The 23,548-nt window shown below is 32.7% G+C and overlaps 3 protein-coding genes and 2 long non-coding RNA genes across 5 annotated transcripts; 1 reads left to right on the top strand and 4 right to left on the bottom strand.

Annotated features, from left to right (window-relative positions):
- Positions 1-5,440: 5,440 nt before the first annotated feature.
- On the bottom strand, positions 5,441-14,514 carry TfIIA-L (transcription factor IIA L). Its single transcript, XM_075290015.1, has 8 exons — positions 14,320-14,514; positions 13,785-14,116; positions 10,401-10,595; positions 8,355-8,363; positions 7,804-8,277; positions 7,519-7,726; positions 7,199-7,443; positions 5,441-5,750 (listed from the first exon to the last, which is right to left on the bottom strand). The coding sequence occupies exons 3-8, from the start codon at positions 10,500-10,502 to the stop codon at positions 5,643-5,645; spliced, it is 1,146 nt and encodes a 381-aa protein (XP_075146130.1). The 5' UTR covers positions 10,503-10,595; positions 13,785-14,116; positions 14,320-14,514; the 3' UTR covers positions 5,441-5,642.
- A 1,921-nt stretch (positions 14,515-16,435) lies between these two features.
- Positions 16,436-17,667, bottom strand: LOC142220739 (uncharacterized). The gene is made up of 3 exons (XR_012717912.1): positions 17,361-17,667; positions 16,969-17,295; positions 16,436-16,904 (listed from the first exon to the last, which is right to left on the bottom strand). It is a non-coding gene; the product is annotated as an uncharacterized LOC142220739 (long non-coding RNA).
- Positions 17,668-18,168: 501 nt separating this feature from the next.
- On the bottom strand, positions 18,169-18,520 carry LOC142220734 (uncharacterized). The gene is made up of 2 exons (XR_012717911.1): positions 18,418-18,520; positions 18,169-18,350 (listed from the first exon to the last, which is right to left on the bottom strand). It is a non-coding gene; the product is annotated as an uncharacterized LOC142220734 (long non-coding RNA).
- A 1,164-nt stretch (positions 18,521-19,684) lies between these two features.
- mRpL19 (mitochondrial ribosomal protein L19) lies at positions 19,685-20,907 on the top strand. Its single transcript, XM_075290008.1, has 3 exons — positions 19,685-19,852; positions 19,926-20,246; positions 20,307-20,907. Exons 1-3 carry the CDS (start codon positions 19,789-19,791, stop codon positions 20,849-20,851), a joined length of 930 nt encoding a protein of 309 aa, XP_075146123.1. The 5' UTR covers positions 19,685-19,788; the 3' UTR covers positions 20,852-20,907.
- Positions 20,908-20,972: 65 nt separating this feature from the next.
- Positions 20,973-22,147, bottom strand: Unc50 (Unc50 RNA binding protein). The gene is made up of 4 exons (XM_075290009.1): positions 21,760-22,147; positions 21,628-21,693; positions 21,214-21,573; positions 20,973-21,148 (listed from the first exon to the last, which is right to left on the bottom strand). Exons 1-4 carry the CDS (start codon positions 22,001-22,003, stop codon positions 21,012-21,014), a joined length of 807 nt encoding a protein of 268 aa, XP_075146124.1. The 5' UTR covers positions 22,004-22,147; the 3' UTR covers positions 20,973-21,011.
- Between the last annotated feature and the right edge of the window lie 1,401 nt (positions 22,148-23,548).

Below are 23,548 nucleotides of genomic sequence, written 5' to 3'. Positions count from 1 at the left end.
TCGATTTGTTTCCTTCGAAAATCGTAATTAAATCCATTGTCTTTTATACAAAGTTAAAATTATCTGAAAAATGGGGAAAAATTGAGGGGATATCAGAGGAAATATTTATATCAACCAATGCTTTTTTTGTTTTTGTTTTTCCAAAGTCCATTTAAGTTCGGATTTATGGTAACGAAATGAAACATAATATACAGTGAGAGGGGGTTATAAATTTTGTATTATTTCAATGTTCGTAGGCAATATTCAAATTTGTACGTTTCCCGTATTTTATCAAAACAAATTTCTGTTTAATTTACGTGAGCATAAGGTGCCAAGCACACTTTTTTCGTTCTGGAAAATATAAAAAATTTCCGAAAATATAATTTGCAATACATTTTTTCGATATCTTGTGCGTAAAATAATTTGCCATTTCCTTGGACCCCACATGCATATATTTTTTTTTTAGTTTGTAAGTTAGCTGTTTAAGTTACTGATAAACATGCACTACATAACTTTTGTTATTTGGTTGGCCTAAATATATCAGGGCAAAGCTAAGATTATAACATATTAACTATACGTTCAAGGTGGGCCAAATTTTAAAATTTAAAACACAAATGAGAATTTGTATGTCCGCATAAAAAGCCCTATTTTTAGCTTCACCATTTTTATAACCAGGTCTGTTCTATGAATCATCGAAGTGAAAAGGAAGTCATTCTACTCGAATGTTTTATACAATGACGAGAGATCAAAGAAACCACAACAACATTTTTATTTTACTGACTTAGTTTGTTGGGAATTGTAATTGAGTGTGAATATGAAATTTCTTACGTGAAACAAGTAGAACAGTTCTGAGAAAAAACAAAAATACACCTACAACAAATTTATGTATTACAATTATATATCAATTTTATAATCTTGTAAATGTCAAAGAAAAAACTCACTCTTAGGCAAAAGAGTTTTTTAGTCATGTGTTGTATTAAGGAATACATATGAAAATCTAAATTCAAATTATTGCTTTTTGGAAATGTTTTAAAAATTACTATATATTTTAAAATTATAATTGTAAAAGTAATGAATTAATTGTAGATCTTATAATAAACAAATATATAAACACAAATATACTACACATAGAGTCACACACACACACAACAGTAAATCACACGACATCAATTTTTTATTATATTAATTGGTTTTTAAAAATATGTTAGTTTTTCTTTTATTATAATTTTTGGTATGTAAAATAGTTTTTAATATTTCCATCATCGTCTAGATTGCTGTAGACATCCCAACATCAATACTTTATGCAACCTTTTGTTTGTTCTAAAACTTTTAAATTCAAAAGAAGAAAAATACAAATATTTTTTTTTTTTTTTTTTAAATAAAACATTTGTGAATATGGTGTATTAACAATTAAATACATTGCATACACATATTTATATATATACATGCAAAAATATGGCGATATAAATATACTGAAAACATTGTAAAATAATGCATAAACTAAAAACATGTGTGAAATAAATGAAAAGAAATTTTTTCTGAAATTATTATTTATTTTTTACAAAACTATTCCGAATTTAGTGATATTCACATTGACTTTACTTTGGAAGTTAAGTTCGTCTTTGTGTTTGAAGTTACTAGCGTGAGTCACGCAAATATTCTGTGGATGAATACTAGTATTAATTCACACTCATATATGTATATTAACCCTCTAATGCCCATTTAATAAGGAAGCTTTTAGTAAAACACACCTTAAGACAACAAAAATGGGCAAAATAAATATTTGAAACTATTCAAGAGTCTTTGCAGCATATGCTGAATTTTACCGTATACATTTTTCTTGCTTAGTTCTCTTGTTTTGTGTCATTAACACTGACAATTTAATCAGCTGGCAAAAAAAAATTGGGGCATTAGAGGGTTAAGAGTGTTCTGGAATACACAGTTTAAATTACATACCTGAAAATGTACACTAACATTTTTTCTGTGTACTTGGATCACACAGCAAAAATGTTAGTGTACAGCTATCGTATGCAAAGTTACAGTTCTAAAAGAGATAAATGACAGATCCTGAATCTTAAATGTGTTATTTACAATTTTTTTCAGTATTTGTTGCAAAACCCAAAATAGTTTTTTTTTATTGTTGACCACTATGTTGATCAGGCAAATCGGGTTTGCTAAAGACATACCCTTCATGTGTGAAAAATAATGCTAGGTCATAATTTTATCCAATAAACAAAAAGAAAGAAATATCTGCCCCAATTTAGGAAAATCGTTATCAAATTTCGAGATAGCAGAGGCCTTAAAGATATCAAAGGAACGTTTTGGTCATATCATTCATCAATATTTGGATATGCGGAAACTTTGAGCAAAATGGGTGCCGCGCGAGCTCACCTTTGACCAAAAACAACAACGTGTTGATGATTCTGAGCGGTGTTTGCAGCTGTTAACTCGTAATACACCCGAGTTTTTCCGTCGATATGTGACAATGAATGAAACATGGCTCCATCACTACACTCTTGAGTCCAATCGACAGTCGGCAGAGTGGACAGCGACCGGTGAACCGTCTCCGAAGCGTGGAAAGACTCAAAAGTCCGTTGGCAAAGTAATAGCCTCTGTTTTTTGGGACGCGCATGGAATAATTTTTATCGATTATCTTGAGAAGGGAAAACCCATCAATAATGACTATTATATGGCGTTATTGGAGCGTTTGAAGGTCGAAATCGCGGCAAAACGGCCCCATATGAAGAAGAAAAAAGTGTTGTTCCACCAAGACAACACACCGTGCCACAAGTCATTGACAACGATGGCAAAAATTCATGAATTGGGCTTCGAATTGCTTCCCCACCCACCGTATTCTCCAGGGGGCTAATCACGGCATTCGATACCGAGAACTTTTGATCGAAATCTAAATTTTTCGGATCACGGGAGTCGATATCGAGTTTTTTTGATCGACAATTTTTTCGATTGGTAAATTGCAATCGTAAAACATTTTTCACTTGGTTTTTACATTGTTTTCGCCATATAGGAATAGTAAATATATTAGTTTTAGTTCGAATTGTTGATAGTTTGTAGTAAATTTACATATAATGAACATATTTTTAATATTTAGGACCAATGCAACTCCAATAAAAGTTAAACCAAAATTGGTCATAGTCGAGTTCGCAGCGAGCATTCTAGCTTGGCAAAGAACCATATATAAAGCGCACATGCTAGATCGATATACAAGAGATTGTGATCGACCAAATACTGTACCATTCCGTGACAACATAACGCTTCTGGACCACCTTGTAAGAATAGTGAATTATGAAGGCTTCCACTCGCAAAAAGTTTTAAGACGGCAGACAATTGTAAAGTGATAAAATTGACGTTCACATCCCACCAAAAATTATTTTCCATTTGAACGCCTCCTTCGTCAGCCGAAATCGCCCATTGAGCCTGCAAAAGGTGACTTTCTAACAGTGCACACCATTTCAAACCCATGTACTTAGACCAATAACAATGTGCACTTTTATTCCTTATTTGTCGCCGAATTATTTTATATTCATCTCATCCTCCAATTAGGAAGGAATTCGGAGGAATGTAAAAAGAGATATGGGCCCATAAGATATAATGCAATAAAATTTACTTTTTACTTTGAAACCTCCAAAAACATGTTTTTTTCTACATTCTATTTTGCCAACTTAATTTTGTCATTTCATTTTGCTCTGCTTCGTTTTTTGCTGTTGGCAACGCTTGAGAAATTGCCTCAAATTTCGATCGAATGCCGTGATCCAAACTTTTAATCGTATCGACAATTTTTTCGATACGATTATGAATTCGATATCGAATGCCGTGATTAGCCCCCAGATCTGGCCCCAGCGACTTTTTCTTGTTCTCAGACCTCAAAAGGATGCTCGCAGGGGAAAAAATTGGCTGCAATGAAGAGGTGATCGCCGAAACTGAGGCCTATTTTGAGGCAAAACCGAAGGAGTACTACCAAAATGGTATCAAAAAATTGGAAGGTCGTTATAATCGTTGTATCGCTCTTGAAGGGAACTATGTTGAACAATAGCAAAGAACTTTGACAAAAAATGGGTTTTTCTTTGTTAGACCGGGGACTTATCAGCCAACCTCTTATATGTTTCATAAGAATTGGGCGATAAAATAGTATGTGAGCCCTCTAAAAACAAGATTAAAATATATATCAAAATTTGACCAAGATTTCCCTTTCACTTGTTGGTAAAAATTGGGAGTTGTTTAAAAAAGTTGATTTGAAGTAAGTTCGAAACGACATTGTTGTAAGATTTAAATCTTTTGTAATTAAAAAAAAATATGTTATTGCTTGTTAATTATCAACGACTTTTATGTGAATAAGATTATGCTTATATTTTAAATAAAAACAAACAAGCAGGCATTTTGTATTTTTTTTTTCCAAAAACTTTGAAAAATAGTGAGTTTGTGACACCAATGTAAACAACTTGTTTACTTTTTCTTCTGCAAACCATATGATTTCCTGATTTTCATTTTTCGGCATGCGAATACGAAAAATTTTGATTCACCGGAAACTAAGAACAACCAAAAATTTTTGGTGGGAAATCAAAGTGAAAGGTGAAATCTATTTGAAGGGGAAATCAGAACATACCCGTCTATATAAACATTACAATCGCTTCTCTCAACCTTACAAAGTTTGCGCTCTATTTTTTTAGTGAATATAATTGTAGATATAGTTTTGTTACTTATCATAATCAGGATAAACGTTAAACACTTTTAGCTCCACATTGATACTGCACAAGCATTGGAATTTAACAATTCCTAAACTGAAATGTCTTCTTAATGTTCTTCTTGCGATTCCTCCAAAAAAAATCGAAGCAGTAAAATGTTTCAAGAAATTTTCAATTTTACGAACATTCTTATTAAAAATATCAATTGTGGACTATTGAGAATTTTTGAATAACTTGAAATTTTTGATAAATACCAAGAATTTATCGTTCTCATAATGAACAAATCGTAGACTCGTAGTTAAATCAAATTTTAATTTGAACTTTTCTTTAATGAGAACTATATTAGCCCTGTTTTCTTTTAGTACTCGATGCTACTAGCTATCCAGAACATCTCGTCAATGCAAATCGCATCGGTTCTGCCAGATTGTATTTTGATAAAGTGATGTTTTATTGTGATTAATTTGTCAAATAACAATTAAAATTGGTAATGTGTCATAAATTATCACAGCAGTAAATATTTATTATTATTTTAGCACTTCGTACATTAAAAATGTAAGCTTTCACTTTTTTCTGTTATTGTTTTTAAAAAGCTTATGCCATTGTTGAACATTTTTCCATATATCCAGAGTAATGAGTACTCTGTTTCCATTTAGTGGATCACGGCAAATTTTAAATATGTGTATTAAGAAAAAATCGACATACGAAAATTTTGAGATTTGCGATTCCGAATATCGTAATATAATTAATGATTCAAAACAGAGTTGTATTTTAATACCATGTTTATTTTATGTATACATATGCATTTTGAGAAAAAAATGTACATTATCATTTTCGTATATGGTTTAGCAACAACTCTAAGATAATTTATTTACTAACGATATTTATTTTGTAATATTTTATAAGCACAGGTGAAACGTGTTGGTATTGTATGTATTCATAACCTATACCATTATCATTTAAACACTACCATTCAGCATCCCCATTTGATTTTTGAAAAACATAGTCTTTTCCACCTATATTCATGATGCCATCTTTAAGATAAAACTTCCACTTGTTCCGGGAACGTGTAATCTAAAATTAAGAAAGGAGATCCATAAAATACATTGACATGGCTTATTAATGTTTAGCTTAAAATACGTGAAAAAATATTATATTATTTTATTTTTTTTCACGATTCTTATTTATTTATTATAGGATTTAATCAAATTGTTATTTTGTTTAATATTTATTGTTTTTTGCTTTATGTATTTTTTTATTTATTTTTTTTCTTTTCATTTTTATTTATAATTTAGTTTTAAGAGCATTTTATTATTTTTTTTATTAGAGTAGTAATGCTATTGCTCTCATTGTTGTAACGTTTTTAGGGTCTTATGGACTTTGTTACATATATGTTGAAATAAAAATTAAATTAATAATTTGTATTATGACATAATGTACATTATCATAATAAAACTGTTCCACGTGGTTGATATTTTATAACATTGCACATCACTTATTTTCATAATAAAAAAAACACAATTGACTAATATTCAGTATTATAATACCGTGCTGCATATATCTACAGGTGTTTGAAATTCTTAGTAATGCTAGTGACAGAGTATTTTCTTCCATTTTTCTGTGATTGGAATATTCTTTATCATTAAGATGCAAAGAGAATTGATGTGGACTCCTTGATAGGAGAGATGATGAGCTTGTCCATCATGGAATATTTATGTGGGCAATATATATTTGTAGAATAATAATAAGTAACTAGCCGATTGGGCTGATAGTTCAACATTGGCGTTTTATGAGAATGTGCGTTTACACGATAGGAAATCAGCAGCATATTAATGAATTTGAAATAAATTTGGTTTAGTTTTATTCAGAGATCCACCGTAGTGCTTGCTAGCCTTGCATTAAAGTGTCGTGGGTTCCCAAATTCGTCCAAAAATTCAAAATCTGCGGTGGTCTGTCACCTCTAGCTTATAGGTTACAAAAAGGAGGTCCAGTGTCATTGAGCTTAACATGAAATCGGGCAGCACTCATTGAATATTTTACCACATGTGGTACGATAGTGGACTGAATAGTCTAACTGCCTGTTCATGAAACACAAAATCGACACGACACGAATCGTTCGTCTAGATTGAAACAAAAATAACTTTTGATATATTTGATCGAAAATCCTGAAATTTATCATGAACTCATTATTTATGATTTACTATTTACTGAAACAATTGCGATTCCACAGACTCTGATTTTCTAAATATCAATATGGGATTTTTGACGAATCGTTAGTCTCGAGGCGAACGAAAATTCCACAGGCAGTGAGTGAGCCAGTATATAAAGGAATGCTTGTGATTCCTATATTTTGGACTCTGCGATTCCAACTATTACACGATGGTTATAATTTTTTCCTCAATTGCACCGATTATATATAATATATTAAGTGGAATGCCATCATGCCATAAATATGCTCTACATCAAGTGACATGGACCGAATTTAAATAAAGGAATCTTAAAATTGCGTTAAATAAAATTACCTTGTCATATTGGCACACTATAACGTTATCTGTGTCAAAAAGATCAGTAGCGTCCTCATCGGTAACATCGTCTTCACTATTCAAGGGCTCTTCCTCTGCTCCACCTTCATTGTCTATATCTGATTCATCGTCTTTGTCCAGATCATCGTTGTCGTCATCGTCCATATTTCCATCACTTTCTTCACTTTCATCTTCGTCTGATGTATCCAAGGCACCATCCAGTTGTTTGGATGTATTGAAATTTTCTATTTAACAAAGTAAATTAGTAGAAATATTTATTAATCTCAACAACAACAAAATATCATTTTAATATATTGTACTTTGCATATTGGCATTAACCAGGGCTGCATTAACATGTTGCTGTAACACCGATGAAGCCAATGTTGTAGGTAACGACATAATAGACGATATTAGATGAGCTGTTAATATTTGGGTTAATTGGTTTTCTTGAAGGGCTGAAGCTGGTACGTGTATGGTTAGAACGCGTGATTCCGAATTCATAGTACCAGGTTGAGCAGGCAAAGTAATCTGCACGAAAATGAATGAAGGAATAAGGTGGACAAAATTAAGAAAATTTCTTACTGTATTCTCGGCATATCACTTACGTTTACAGGCATAATACGGTTTGGATCCAAAGCTGCCACTATGGGAATAGTAGATGATTGTGGTTGATTGCCCCCACCACCGCTATTGCCAGGTGGATGAGACTGTTGATTGTTGCCACCACCTCCACCGCTGGCTTGTTGTTGCTGTTTTTGTTGTTGCAGCAGTAATGCTGAACTTGACGAGGTAGGATGCAATGGTGGTGGATGGCTTTGAGGCTGTGGTTGTTGTGAAGATGATGTTTGATGTTGCGGTTCTTGTTTTATTGTGCCATTAATAATTGTGCTGTTCATGGTATTTGCTGATGTACCAACAGCCGTTGACGTGGGACCATTTACCGCTTGTTGCAATTGAGCTAAGTTTGGCTTAACATCTACTGAATTAGTGGAATTTGAAGCTGCGCCATTAGTGTTGCTGTTTAACTGTGAAGCCGCTGCTGCAGCTGCGGCAGCTTTTTTAGCCTTAGCCACTTGTGCCTTTTGTCGTTAAATTATGAAAATGAAAAAGTGCTGAAAATATTGTATGGCAAAAATTTAAATGTACTGAAACATACCTTAGTTGGCTGTTATTTGAGACCAAGATTCCATGCAGAGTTGGGAATATATCCATAAAGATTGTATGAAATTAGATTATAAGATTATTAGATAATTGGACATTAATTTTTTTTATACTGGGTGTAAAAATAGGTAAAGTCAAATTAAAAAAAAAAATAAAAATTAAAGATTCATACATGGTACAAGTAATTATAATATTATTACATTTGCTCCTAAAAATTGAATATAATGTCATATATAATTACTATGAAATTGATTAAATCTTGAATATGCATGTTGATTGCAAATATATACACATTTATAAAATGAATGCAATTGAATGTGATCTCGGCGTTAAATATTTTATAGGTTTGAATGATCTATTTTATATTTTATTGGAACTACACATGTGGTCAAAATAATAAGTACACGTTGGCATTTTTTCTTTTTTGTCCTAACTCTAACATATTTTTTAATTTGGTGTTGTAACTACGTCATGTAACTAAAGTTCAATATTGGCAGCACTGATTCAATAAGAAAATATCATTACTTTTGTTTCCTGTGTTATCTTTGTGATGAAGCGCTTTATTTGGTTGGGCAAAAAAATAAGTACATTATGCGTTTTTATATGAAAATTTTTAAATTTTGCAAAAAGTTTGTTATTGTGTTTTTAGTGGCGATGAATTGAATGCAAATAATAAAAAAATAATAAAAATTAGTTACTAGATAAACCGAAAAAGTCATTGTAGTAGAAAAGAAAAGACTGGTTTTAGCTCTATGAATTGAGGGAATATCTCTTTGAACGACCGTCAAATCTTTTAAGAGATCGTTACTTTGTGTTCAAAAAGCCCTACAGAAAAGAAACTCTGCGAAAACACATGGAAAACCAAGCAAGACACTTCGAAAAACAGATAATCTCTTTGTCACTCTTCCGAAAAAATACCCTTTCAAATCATCCAGACAATTTTCTGCTGAAATAGGCAATGTGATATCTGCGCGATCTATTTGGCTACGATTAGTGCATGCCAAATTACCCGGCCGAATAGTCAGAAAAGAGTCCTATACTACGGAAAAAAATTTGTAAGATGAGACTATGCCTCATCAGAAAACATTATAGGTGGTCAGGAATGGTAGGTGATAGAAAACGGCGCAAAAAAAAAAAAATATTCCGAAATGGTAGTAGTCGTAGTGTTCGTCGACCCCAAGGAAAAGAATTTCATATGCGCTTCACAAAAATGACGGTCAAGCATGGGAGCGGTAACATAGTTTGCTGTTTTTCTGGTTGGCATAGGTCGAATTGATCGCAATACTTATAAAATGACCCTGTTCGAATATAGAAATATATTGGAGAACACAATGCACAATGCCGTACGCAGAAGAAAACATACCTTTAAGGCGGGTGTTTCAACCAGACAACGATCCTAAACTCACTTCTCGCTTTATTAAAAATTGGTTCCAAGACAATGACATAACCCTTCACAATGGTCTACTTAGTAACCAGACCCTAAACCCATTTAAAACCTTTGGGGAGAGTTAAAACACAGAATTGGGAATGAAACATTTACAAATAAACAACAACTTTGGAATTTTGTGAAGATTACATGGTAATGAAAACTTAGATGAAACCAGTCGGAAGCTTGTAAGCAGTATGTCAAAGCGAGTATAAAATGTTATCAAAATAAAGTTGGATACACTGGTTATTGATAATGTAACAAAATTATGTTAAATTTAAACCAAAAAAAATCAAGTAGACCTGTATATTTCACGATTTTGGAAAATGTACTTATTATTTTGTCCATTCATTTTTGACTCTTACTTTGCTTTATTTGGATTAGCTTTTCATTTCTCTTGTCTTTCAATTTAAATGTATGTCATTAATATGAATTATAGACTTTATTTTGCTTTTCAATAAATATATTTCTTAAATTTACCATGGAACATGAAAAAAACTCTACTGTACTTATTATTTTGGCCACATGTGTATATGGTCTTAAGCTCCCAAACCATAAAGATCAGTATGGTTAGTATTAAAAATGAATATAAGCCTAACATTGACATATTATTACCTTTGGATTGTTTGCAACTATTTGTGGCGGCTGTTCAGGTGGATCGGGATTTATTTCTACAGCTTTACTAGCCATTAGTTTGGATCGCCATATCTGTTTCATTTCTTGCAGAACTTGTTCATCGACGCCATCATCAAGAAAGGCATCGCGAACACTGGATATCACATCCTCGATGACGGCATGATATACTTTAAGCTGAAACATACAAAAATAAAGAATCTGTAAATACTAATTGCACCATAAAATCTAACTATAGATTTTAATGAATGACAATTTGAACATCTGAAAAATAAATGAATTACAAAACACATTACACTAGAAATTAACATTTTTTTTAATTTGAAATCTCTTTTTAAATCGCAAATAACTGTTGAAATCTCGTTAAAGAGGATTTTGAAAGTGAAATGTGAATACTATATTAAATTATGTGAATAACTTAACCTAGTGTTTTTTAAATAAATGTCATAAAAACAAAAACAAACACATCTTGTGTACTTCTCACAATATCATCGGGCACTGACATATTCTCATTGTTTTGCTCATTGATAAGGGACCTCCCTTTTAAATCGGGTCCGAAGAGAGTGTCGCACGCTTTGTATGTTAAGGCCAGTATTAAGCGCGACTAATAATTCATTTTAAAGGAAGTAAACTTTTTTTGCTTTCGATCATTCTCCATCAAGTTAAAATAAATTTTTCCAAAAAAGTTATTGTTCTATTTTGCTTTTCAGATTTATTGTCGATTTTAGTGGCTAAACTCGAAGTTAATATCCACCTTTAGTTATATTTGTCAGTGCCATCTAGGGACCATCGTAATGCGAAACTAACTGTGCTGAAGGTAAACCACAACTGAAAAACTGTTTGGTTTTCAGTTAAAACTAAGATTGCACACACGAACCTGTTTTTTACAAGACTCATATGCTAACCGTGGGTCTCTAGGTACAAGCATTTTACCATGCGATGAGAGCTGGCTAATCCTTTCGTTAAAAAAATTGAAAATGTCTACTATCATTTTTTAAAAAATTTACTTTATTTTGACTTCTCGCGCGACTTTCAGCTTTTTAACCTACCACATAAAAGTCCATGAGTTTGGTCACTATCAGTTGTGGCCAACGTCAAAAGGAGGTATATTAGTCGATTCGCCACGATTTGAACTTCGTGTTTCCAGGTCAGAGCAGTGATTTGTCTCTATCTCTAATAACTAGATGTGTTGTCTTCAGTTATTGTAACTGATATCAATACTTCCTGAAGGATCATTCCATTTATTTTAAATTACAAATGCATTTCATATTAACCTTTTTTAACAAAATGCAAGAATATTGCCTTTACCACTAGTAAAATTTTGTTTTTACCACTCGCCACTGATAAGAGATATAGTTTGCACCTTTGGGGTGTTTTGTGTTTCTTTTTACACAAAACCATCCATAGCTACATAAAGAGCTAGGAGAAACGTAGTGCACAATCTGCAGTTTGGTTTTGCGAAAACACAACAAAATCAAGAAAAATAAACAATATAACCACAACAGTCATTATGAAAGGAACTTTCACTTAATAGTATTCCATTGAACTGCACTATAACTTTCTTGATCTTGACAAAATAGTACAAACAAGCAAATGTTGCATTTTTACTGAAACGTGACTCTTACGAGTCATTCCAAAACAACAAAAAAAATTGGTAACAATAAAGCAAGAGACCATCTCAACGGGAAAGCACCAAAAGCAAATTTTCTTCATTTATCTATTGCAACAAAAATCTTTTTTTATTTTGGTATAGTTCGTATTCTATGTCTTCTTTTTAAATACTCGTAGAAAACTTTTCTGTTATAAAAAATACAATTAATACAACAATACAAAGAAGTTTAATAGTTTTGTCTGTTTGAGCGAAACAAATCTACTTTACCACAAGATGTTAAAAAATTAGCAATAGGAGAATGTATTTTGCAGAAAATGTTAAGTAAAATGTTTGTCGAGTTATCGGCAACTAAAAATTATTATATTGTTTTTTTTTTCATTTTTTGGGAAGTATGGCAACTTTTATTATATTAGAAATAAATTAAATAAATTCATTATGAAAAAAATCATTATTTCGGGCTTAGTTTAGATATCTACCATTTTCCAAGAAGGAACAAATCTACTTTAGCGCAAGTTGTTAAAAATAAACAAAATTGTTTTGAGTGTAGGAGAAGGGATTTTAAATCGAAAATGTAGTTTTGGAGATACCGTCCCTTAAAAATTGGGTATAGGTGGCCGGCCTTGGGCGGGGTTTGAGGCTTTCTCCTATGGACAGGGTCCAAAGTGGGCTAACGCGAACCCATAGGGGATGGATAGCAGGCCTTCGGCCGTGGTTTGAGACTTTCTCCTACGGACAGAGTCCAAAGTGGGCTAACGCAAACCCAAAATAGACAGGTGGCCGGCATTCGGCCGGGGTTTGAGACTTTCTCTTATGAACCGAGTGCAAAGCCAGGGAAGCCAGGACCTCTCCGGGTCCATGTTATTCGAAATATACTTTTGGGATGATTATGTGCGATGGATACTAAATCCAAAATACGTGATAATGAAAACTTTAGGGGCCCGTAACTCCGGAAATAGGTCTTTCCGCCAAAAAGTGGTATGTAGATTTTGTGCTTAGAATCGAAAAGTCTACACGCTGGCCAAAAATTGGACCAATCGGACCACTTGTACTAAAGTAGATTTAAGCCCTTCTATTCTTTGAGAACATGTGTGGGGATATATATCACTTATTTCAAAAACTATTTAAAAGGAATACGCATGTAAACACATACTATCGAAAAGTTGATTTTCCCAAACTTTTGAACATGTCTAAGGGTCGAAATTTTCAACAAGAGGAAAGGACGATTTTTCCAACTATGCTAATGACAAACTGAATCATTATCTTCCCTCATATTTCTGGCAATTGTTATTAGTTTAGAGTTGCTAAAAAAACTAACTAAATTATTTTATACCTTGCAAATATATTTTTAATTTCAAATGTATTTTTATTTAAATAAAATTTGACGAATAATATTTTGATTAAAAAGTTAGAAGCGTTTTCATAATTATCTTAACAGAATTAAATTATTTATTTGATTCAAATTTTAATTGTATCAGTTAATTTAATTATGTTTTCAACTCCAATCAACATTTTAATGGGAAATATTTTAGTGATATTTTTTATATATAACATATTATTATATTATTATTATTGTATACACTATAATAAAAATGTGTAGACGCTACTTGAATTCAATATACATTCAAGCATTTTTGTTGTGGTATAAAAATACGATAAAAACAAATTTATGGAAAATACTTGAAATCAAAACGTATTCAACAATTATTTTAGTATTGTCATACAATTAAGTGAATACATGCTATTATCCAACTTACCACTGAAGATTGGCATAAAGCCTGCACCTTTTTTTCCGCCAGCTTGATGCTTTTCTCAGCAGGTCTTGATGAAAAAATAAGCTAATTTTACAAATTTATCGAAATTCGGCGGTATGTATTATGCTTTTTATATTTTGTCTATTCTTATTATCTTCTCAGTATTCCGTTTGAGATTTAAATTTAGCGTTGCTGGCGTCGCTGTCGATTTCGTTACCGCTGCTACCAATTTGACCGAGATTTGAGACTTCTCGGCATGCAACAAGCAAGAGACCAATAAACATATAACATATGGAAGTCAATATAGGGCGATAGTGTCACTATAGCTATAGGGACTATAAAATTGATTAAAAAAAGGAATTAAAACTAAGCTATAGCGATGTAAGCAGCAAATAATAACGATCAGAGGTATCAAGAGTGCACAGAAAATTAATAAGTTAATTATAATTATCACGCTGTCACACATTCACAAGTACCACTACCAAACATATGGGTACCCAAATAAAAAAAAAAAACAAAAACCGCGTTCACAACTCACAATTATCAAATTATCTTTTTTGTTTCATCAATTCGTAACATCGAGGAAATTCCGCAATATTTGTACAGGCAAAAACAATGATTTTTGGGTTTTTGAGTATCAGTTGCAATAGCTTTCTTGTATTTTCCTCGTTCAAAGAGAAACACAATCCGCGAAGCATCCACTCTCGTTGAATTAAAACTACGAAATGAATGCAATTTTGTTGTTGTGCTGCGACGATGGTTGTAAACGGCATAGTTGTATTTTCTAGTAGTATATTTATATCTTGTGAAATTGCAACATAGAACGATGTAACCATAGCAAGTAGACTACATTCACAGCAATTTTGCTGACATTTTCTTGGAGTATCCGCTAAAATAATAAAGATTTCTTAATATTTTAAGATATTTCCAGTACTCAATTTTACAAACATGTACAAAAAATCCTATATTTCATTCATTTCTATCTTTGTCTCTTTTTGGCAATAGCATACATTTACACATTCATTGAGTGTGTGTAGTAGTATAAGTTTAGTCACAACGACAAGAAAATAAATATTTTATTATTATTTGGTTTTCTCCCTAGTTCTGAAAAAAAAACGTAGTTCATCAAGCACATGTTATTTCCATTCTTGCAATGATCAACACAGAACCCTCGTCCTATTAAAGGCTTTCACGACATCAACGCAAAGCTAAAGTTGACAGTCAAATGAGTCTCCTTTTATACACGGCATTCATTTTTATTTGACTCACTACACACACACCAGGTTATTTTTAAAAAGGCATATGTGTGAGTGATTTTGCATACGTGTATGACGGTGCTAAATTGCGGCTTACCCCTTTATAAACCCAAACCAATTAAGTCATATAATAATACATGGTCAAAAGAATCAGTAAATATAAATTGGAAACGAATAAATATTTGTCAATTTAAAGTATTTATCGCTATGTTTATAAACAAAACGAACTTGTTTTGGATTTCATGTTGCCGTATTGAAATTATAAGATTATTTTCCACGAAATGGGTAACGCTGCAGCCAAGAAAGGCAAAGATAATTGGGAAGAAGATGCAGTCTTGTCATAGCAAAACTGAAACACCAGAGGACTCTGCCAACAAAATATCATAAAGTTTGCGTCGACGTGTCTCTCAAATGTACTGCCGTTTGCGTCGGAAAATATCATAACATTTGTGTTTTTCATAAATTTCTGAATAAAATCCCACAAAAGCAATACCAAAACGATTGTAGAAAATTAAAATAATACGTATGTGTATATTAAAGCGAATATTCATTATGGTTTTATGCGCTTTACAGACTATCAGTTATTCCGGACGGAATGTCGGTGTTTGTAAAGAATCGTACAGTGTGTCGGATAGATACGACTTGTCGGCGATGACTAAATAATCGGTAAATGTGTTATCGATCCCATAAACATGCAGCAGTATCGATTATGCCTTCGGACTTAACTTATAATGTGCATAATATATGGGATATGTTCGACACGAGCACTGTCGTCCGGAATAACTGATAATCTGTAAAGCGCATTATGTGAATATTGCCGTTTAAATTTATTCCTGGGCAGAGCTGCTTTGGAAAAAATTGACAAATAAAACAATTTTTTTCTCATAGCCCTCTACACCTTGACATTTGTTTTCTCTTTATAAGAGCACAATGCTTATAGCCTGTTTCTGTATGTCGACCGAGCTCTATCGATCGACTGAAATTGTAGCAAACAGCTGAATTTATAACCAAAAATCAGCTGTTTCTATGCATTTCAGTCGTTCGATAGAGCTCGTTCGACATATAGAAACAGCCCAATAAACACAAACGTTTGAAAAATACTAAAATTCAATAATTTTTCAAACATTTTTTCAAAGGATTAGGGTAATATTCAAGTTGAGAAATTGTTGAGAAAATCGCGTTCTCAACAAAAAACAGACATTACCCTCAACAGTAAAATTCAACACAATAGCAATAATTTCTCAATTGTAATCCTCAAATTGAAATGTATCGCTACTCAATAATTTCTCAAACAGTTTTCAATGTGAGAAAAATAAAAAATTAGCATTGTTGCGAATACTTTCAAACCACAATTTGTATGAAAGTCAATCCTAGTTCTAACTGAAAGTCAATACTAAATTTCTAGGGATTTTGTAAATTTTATTATTTTTTTTCGTTAACAAATATAATAATCTTAAAAATAACATTAATAATATATAAAAATAATAATATAATACCAATCAAAATGTAATTATCTTATTAAACGTATTAATGAATAAAACTATGAATACAATACAATGTTGGTGTCAAATAACTATTATTTAATATGCTGGCAATTTGAAATAATTACTATCGGGGAACTTGCTGGCTTGTGTGTTAGAATAGATTCCAGCAAGAGGAAATCACAAAATATCAAACTGATGACGGGATGTAAATTGATGTAAAATGCATATTTTCATCCAGAAGTTCTTGATATAGGAATTGTTGCACTTTGTTTTAATTGGTTGCACTTTTTAAGTTTTCTGAAAACTTTTCTTTGTTGTTTCCTTCATCGGGTTTTCATCGGCCAACATCTTCCAAGAATATACCATCCAATGATTTTAGTTTTCTGCAAAACAATCGAGTTTTGTGATTTCCATTATGTTTTCATTTCACTTTTTATTTTGACTTACCAATTTGTATTTCTTCCAACTGACCACGTACTTCGTGATTTCCTCAAGAACGTTGGTGTTACAAAATTGTTGTTATTAAAATACTGGCAATTTTCAGGAACTTGATGACCAGATAATTGTAATAAATTTCCAGCAATTTCAATTCACAAAATAACAAATTAAACCGATGATGCGATGTAAATTAAACTGTCGATGTGATGCGAATTATCATCCAGTAGTTGTTGATATGGAAAAGCATAAATACCAAGTTTTTTTGGTTGTACTTTGATTTTTGGAAACTTTCTCTCGATAAGTGTCCAAGAATCAGCATCCAAATATTTTAGTTGTCTGCAAAGAGATTTGAGTTTAGTGACTTCCTTAAAGTTTTCATTTCGTGTTTTAGTTTTACTTACCAATTATTATAAGCAATTTCAATTGATTATTAAAAAATTTCCACATTTTTGTATTTCTTCCACGAACTTTGTTGTCCAAAGTAGTATTGAAAACCATGTGGTTTTTTTGTTGCATTTCAGGGTAGTATTTTGTAAAAGTTTTCTCCAATTATCTTCAACACATTTTCAAAGCTTTCGTCAACATTTTGCCAAATTGGTTGTAATTCGCAAACAATTTGAAGATGTATTGAAGATGAGCTGTTTCAAGTCAAGTTGAATTTATGTTGAAAATGAAATTTACCCTCAAACTGAAAAAGTGTTGCATTTGAAAAACGCTCATCCTGTGTTTATTGGGAGGCTGTAAATCTTGTTATACTCAATTATCTTTGAGAAAGGTACTAGAAGCACACAATCACCCCGGAGGCGAATGCGATTTTGCGGTAGTGACACTATAACTATCCTAATTTGTATTTGTAAAGTATCCATAGGAGAAAGCCACAACCCTGGCCGGAGGCCATCCTCGTTCATAACTTTGGGTTCGCGTTAACCCAATCCCCTGCCAACATTTTTTGAATTTGGTGGCGCTTCTGAGAATCCCCAGTACGTTGAAAACAATCATATACGATATCAAAAACTCGTCGGAAAAGCGCCGTCACTATTGAGAAGTTGTACCACGCCAAGTTACTACAAAAAGGTTTCGCATGAGTGCAATTATTAGGTGCCTTTATAGATCAATTTAGAACGACGCCAATAAGAGACCCTCCAAACAATCAGAAAAAGCACATTTTAAGATAGTGGTAAAAGAATCATTATGGTCGAGTAAAACACGTTTGTTTAGATATTTAATAATTTGATTAATTATTTACAAATTCTTAAAAATATAACATTTATACCACTATCACATCACATTTAACATAATTTTTTGCATTAATTATGAGGTAGAGTTACAAGTAGCGAGTACATGTTGCAGCGTCTATCAGCCAGTGTTTTTATTCGATGGAAGCAGCGTGTCTGTAAAATATTTGAAAAACAATCACTTTATTCCATTTGGAAAATCAAAAATTGTTCACCAATATACCTTTCACAATTTTAAGCGTAAAATCTATGTTTTCAGAACTTTATTTTCGTTTTTATTTAAATAAAATATAACAAGCTGGTTGCGCTTGGCGTTTCACAAAAAATAAAATGGCTTTTGTAAAAGTAGTGATGGCAAAATACATGTATGAAGTACATTTTTTTTTTATTATTTATTTTCATTATGTAATTTGAAGCCACATAGCGGCCAATTTATGTAAATTACAAATTACATTTTGTACTTTATGATATGCTGCCCCCCATCACAGTAGGATGGTTGTAGTGACATTTACGAGTCTGTGGTAGCGATGAAGATGAAATGGAACTTTGAAATGCTGGCAGGGTCTTGATCCTGTCCATAGGAAAAAACCTCAAATCCCGGCCCAAAGACAACCATGTACATTGATTTGAATTCATGTTAGCACACATATAAAAGTACAAATTTTCCGGTTTCTATAACCAAAACTAGGCATTTCCTAAAAAATGTTTACTTAATATTTTCTCTATAAAAACACGGTTGGCTCCAAATACGCAAACATATCTTTAAATGTAATGAAATATGTAGCCATAAGGGGAATACTATTTTGGATTTCCGCGCCGTCTTTTCGCGAATACTTTTTGAATGGATATGAAATGTTTCGCAGTAATTGTCTTGGATATTTTTATCCATGATTTAACAAGATTCGATAAAAAAATATAATCGTCGTCATATACATTTTTGCACTTTGTAAATCATGGATAAAAAGTTCAAGTGTATTGATTTACATGTCTACATTCAATAATCCGAAAACGTAACCATGGATTTAAGATTGTTTTCGGCGTGGAAACCGAATAGTACCTACCCTAATGTTGCAAAGAATGAACCAAATAAAAACTATTTTCAGGGTTTGATATCACGAAAAATAGGCTTTCCTACATATGTTGCTTTATATGTTCTCTTCAGCGCACACTATCCTACCACCCCAAAACGTTTGGTTTTTTACAGCTTGTGTAATTTACTTTTATTTCTACTATTGTTTAGAGATTTAACATAAAACATGGCATTGAGTTAGACTTGTAATAATTTCAATTGATTCATATCCTTGTTATTATATATAAAATCTCCAAAGAATCGAACAAATAGAAGTGTAGTTGAACAACATGTATTGATGCAATATTCACCTTTCAAACTCTACTGTACGATTAATCCAATTGTGTTACCAGTATGTGGAAACGCCCAATAAATATTTTTTAGGTGAACCTTAAGTTTAGCGATAATGATTGTGTGCATTCTAAATGCGAACCATAGAGACGTCCCATTCGTAACTTGAACACCAAAGAAAAAAATACATTGTAAATATTATAATTTAATACAAGTTAAATAACAGTCTATGAAATGATAGTCTCATCGCGTTTGTTAGCGCCACAAGTTTTGAGGCAGGCATCATTCAGTAGAGTTGGTAAGTATTTTATGGAAATAAGTGATTACAAAACTGGTCAACTTATAGAGCATGCCGTTTTATATATATTTAGTTACGTTCTCAACGGCTGCGAGACCGCTGCCCAAAGAAAATGATTTGAAGGCAGGTTCAACAACGGGAAATGCTCCGAAACAATCTACTGGTTCAGCTGAATCAAGAAAGCCTATAGCTCCTGTAAGTTACCGCTTTGTTTATCCAGAATTTCTTCCCGATCCCAAAGTTGAATGGCGTAATCCAATTCGAGAGAAGTTGGAGCGCATGGACATGATCGACAGACGTACACAGATAGAAATACCCGAGTTTTACGTAGGATCGGTATTAGCAGTGACAAGTTCGGATGCGCACGCCGTGGGTAAAGTTAGTCGCTTTGTTGGTGAGTAATAGACTTCCGCAACAATATTAGAATTCTTGATGAGCTGGTAATGTTTTGTAGGAATTTGCATTCAAAGGGAGCGCTGCGGATTACGAGCCCGTTTTATTGTGCGCAACGTTATCGATGAGCAGGGAGTGGAAGTCCTTTACGACATGTACGATCCTACCATACAAAAGATTGAAGTACTCCGATTGGAAAAACGATTAGACGACCATTTATTGTATTTGCGTGATGCCTTACCAGAATACAGTACCTTTGATCCAAATATGGAAGCTGAAATAAGAGAAGATGGTACTCCTGTCCCAATTAATAATATTCAAGTACAACTTCGACCTCGACCATGGTTAGAACGTTGGGAAAGACAAAATTTGAAGGGAATTTCCAATATTGATGAATATCTCACGGATAAACGTAGACGTACAGCCAAGGAGCATGAGAAGCCTTGGGAAAAGTTTGATTTAATGAAGCAGTACCGTTCTACTATTCCCGAAGAGGAGCAAAAAGAAATCTTTGCCGAAATATATTCACAACTACATCAAATGGAGTTGCAGAGGAAAAGAAATAAGCGTAAGAGATCCTTTGTAAAACCTACTAAATTGGCATAGAAGTTTTGAATAAAGTAAATTGTTATTATGTTGTCGTAGAGATAATTTTAAAAGAAGTTATTGATGTTGTTTGGTTCTTAGGACTATTTTATTATAGATAGGAATATAAAATGCGAAGTAGTATTAGATAAATATTACTTTCTTTTATTACAAAAACTATTTAATACACGCGATACTTATAGAAATCTATGAACGCTACCGTTACATTCCAACTAATAATTAGAGTAATTAAATACAGTAGAAATATAATGGGCAGAGGAATGAGAATAAGGCGCGTATTTTTAAGATGTGGAATACCTGTAATAGATTTAAATCAAATATCAACATTTGTTTCGATTTGGTACACATATTTCAATACTTACAGTTGTACCCCAAAAAGGTTATATAAACGTAATAGCAGAGAGCCATTAACCAAAATGTGTTGCCTAAAAAATTCGATAAGAACCAAGGTTTGCTTATAAGCCAGTTGTAAAAAAAAAGCTGAATGAAGTGCAATAACATTAGAGGAGGAAAGAAAGCATTCAAATGCACGTCGAATGCGTATCCCCACTCCACATCTGGTTCTATATTGCTAGTGCGTAAATAGCGATTTATAATCAGCCAAAGAAATGTGGCCACCACAATTCCGGCAAATATACAGTCAACAAAAATTACATAAAATATAAAAGATATACTCTGCCAAACGTTTAGTCCTAGGACCCATGCAAACCCCAAAGACGTAACTGAAAAAAATGATCTTTGTAAAATCCAATTTTCTTTTCAATTATAATACGAACCGCATAAGCATATAAGAAATAATACCAGAAAAGCTGGGTCATCTCTGGCAAATTGGGACTTAGTCTCTGCAATGAAGATAGTATACCATTGAAAAGATGTAACATTTGTAAAATAACATTTGTTTCACTTACGTTTTCTATAGTTAAAATTTCTATAGACTTTTTGCGGAGCTATAAACAGATAAATCATCTGCCAAAGGGCAAACTCAAAATCCATTTGGTTGAATTTTAAAAGCCTTCTTAAATATTTATAGCTTTTGGATGTTGCTGATAGACAATTTTTTTTATAGTTCACCGGTGGCGGTAGGGGAGATTGACCCCTCGACGCTAAATAACTGGACACCACTGAAGGTGTGGGTGATGTCGATTGCTTCATTATGTCGGCCGCTTTCGAAGACGATTTATTATGTACGATATATTTACAAGGGGCTGATCCTACATTCACTTAATCTCGCATCGTTCGTAATTCGTTTATTGCTTTTTTTAATCAATTTTAATACACTTTACTTGTACTTTTTTTACTTGACACATCACTTCACCTTCATTAATCAGCTGCTTCTGCTTTCAGGGTACTATTATAAGGTAGAAACAATAAAAAAAATCAAAGCGCATTACAGAATATTAGTTATTTCGTGTCGAACATATCCTATATATTGTGCACATTATAAGTTAAGTCCGAAGGCATAATCGATACTGCTGCATGTCTACGGGATCGATAACATATTTACCGATTACTTAGTCATCGCCGACAAGTCGTATCGATCCGACACACTGTAAGATTCTTTACAAACACCGACATTCCGTTCGGAATAACTGATACTCTGTAAAGCGCATTATTGGTTCCACGAAATCTTTTCGTATCAAAATCTCTCTACGAAACTTAAGTAATTGAAAAAAACAATAACCCTGCCAACATTTTTTTTTCACTATTGAGCAGTTGTACCACGCCAAGTTACAACAAAATAGTATCGCATGAGTGCAATTATTAAGTGAGTTTTTAAATAAGTTTAGAACGCCAATAAGAGCCCCTTTAAATTATTAGAAAAGTTTATTTTAATAGTGATAAAAGAATCATTGTGGTCAAGTAAAATACGATCGTTTAGATGTTCATTCATTTGAATAAAAATCCCTGCCAACATTTTTTGAATTTGGGGGCGCTTCTGAGAATCCCCACTACGTCGAAAACAGTCGTATACGATATCCAAAGCTCCTCGGAAAAGCGCCGTCACTATTGAGAAGTTGTACCACTACAAAAAAGTATCGCATGAGTGCAATTATTAGGTGCCCTTCTGGATACATTAAGAAGGACGCCAATAAGAGCCCCTTCAAGCAATCAGACAAAGTGCATTTTAAGATAGTTGTAAAAGAATCATTGTGGTCAAGTAAAACACGATTGTAGATGTTTATTAATTTTATTAAACATTTATAAATTCTTATAAATATAACATTTATACGACTATCACATCACATTTAACATATTTTTATGCATTAATAAAAGATTGATGTTGAGTTACAAGTTGCAAGTTACATGCTGCAGTGTTTATCAGCCAGTGTTTTTATTCTCGATGGAGGCAGCGTGTCTGGAAAAATATCTGAAAAACAATCAGTTTATTCCATTTGGAAAGTCAAAAATTTTTCACCAATATACCTTTTACAATTTCAGCAATTCATTATCGATTTTATTTAAATATGTAAGTTATAAGAAGCTACTTGCGCTTGGTGTTTCACAATATATAAAATGGCTCTTGTAACAATAGTGATGGCAAAATACTTTCATGTACATTTCATACTTTTTCATACGCTTCCCCCATCACAGTTGGCGATTGTTGCAGCGATAAGGATGAAATGGAACTTTGAAATGCTGGCAGGGATATAGTCTTATATTCTGAACGCCCCGTTACCCTGCCAGCATTTCAAAGTT

Source organism: Haematobia irritans, chromosome 1, assembly GCF_050003625.1.
Source record: "Haematobia irritans isolate KBUSLIRL chromosome 1, ASM5000362v1, whole genome shotgun sequence".
NCBI classification, from domain to species: Eukaryota; Metazoa; Arthropoda; class Insecta; order Diptera; family Muscidae; genus Haematobia; species Haematobia irritans.
The sequence above is the reverse complement of the archived record's forward strand: the minus strand, read 5'-3'. Positions and strand labels throughout refer to the sequence as shown.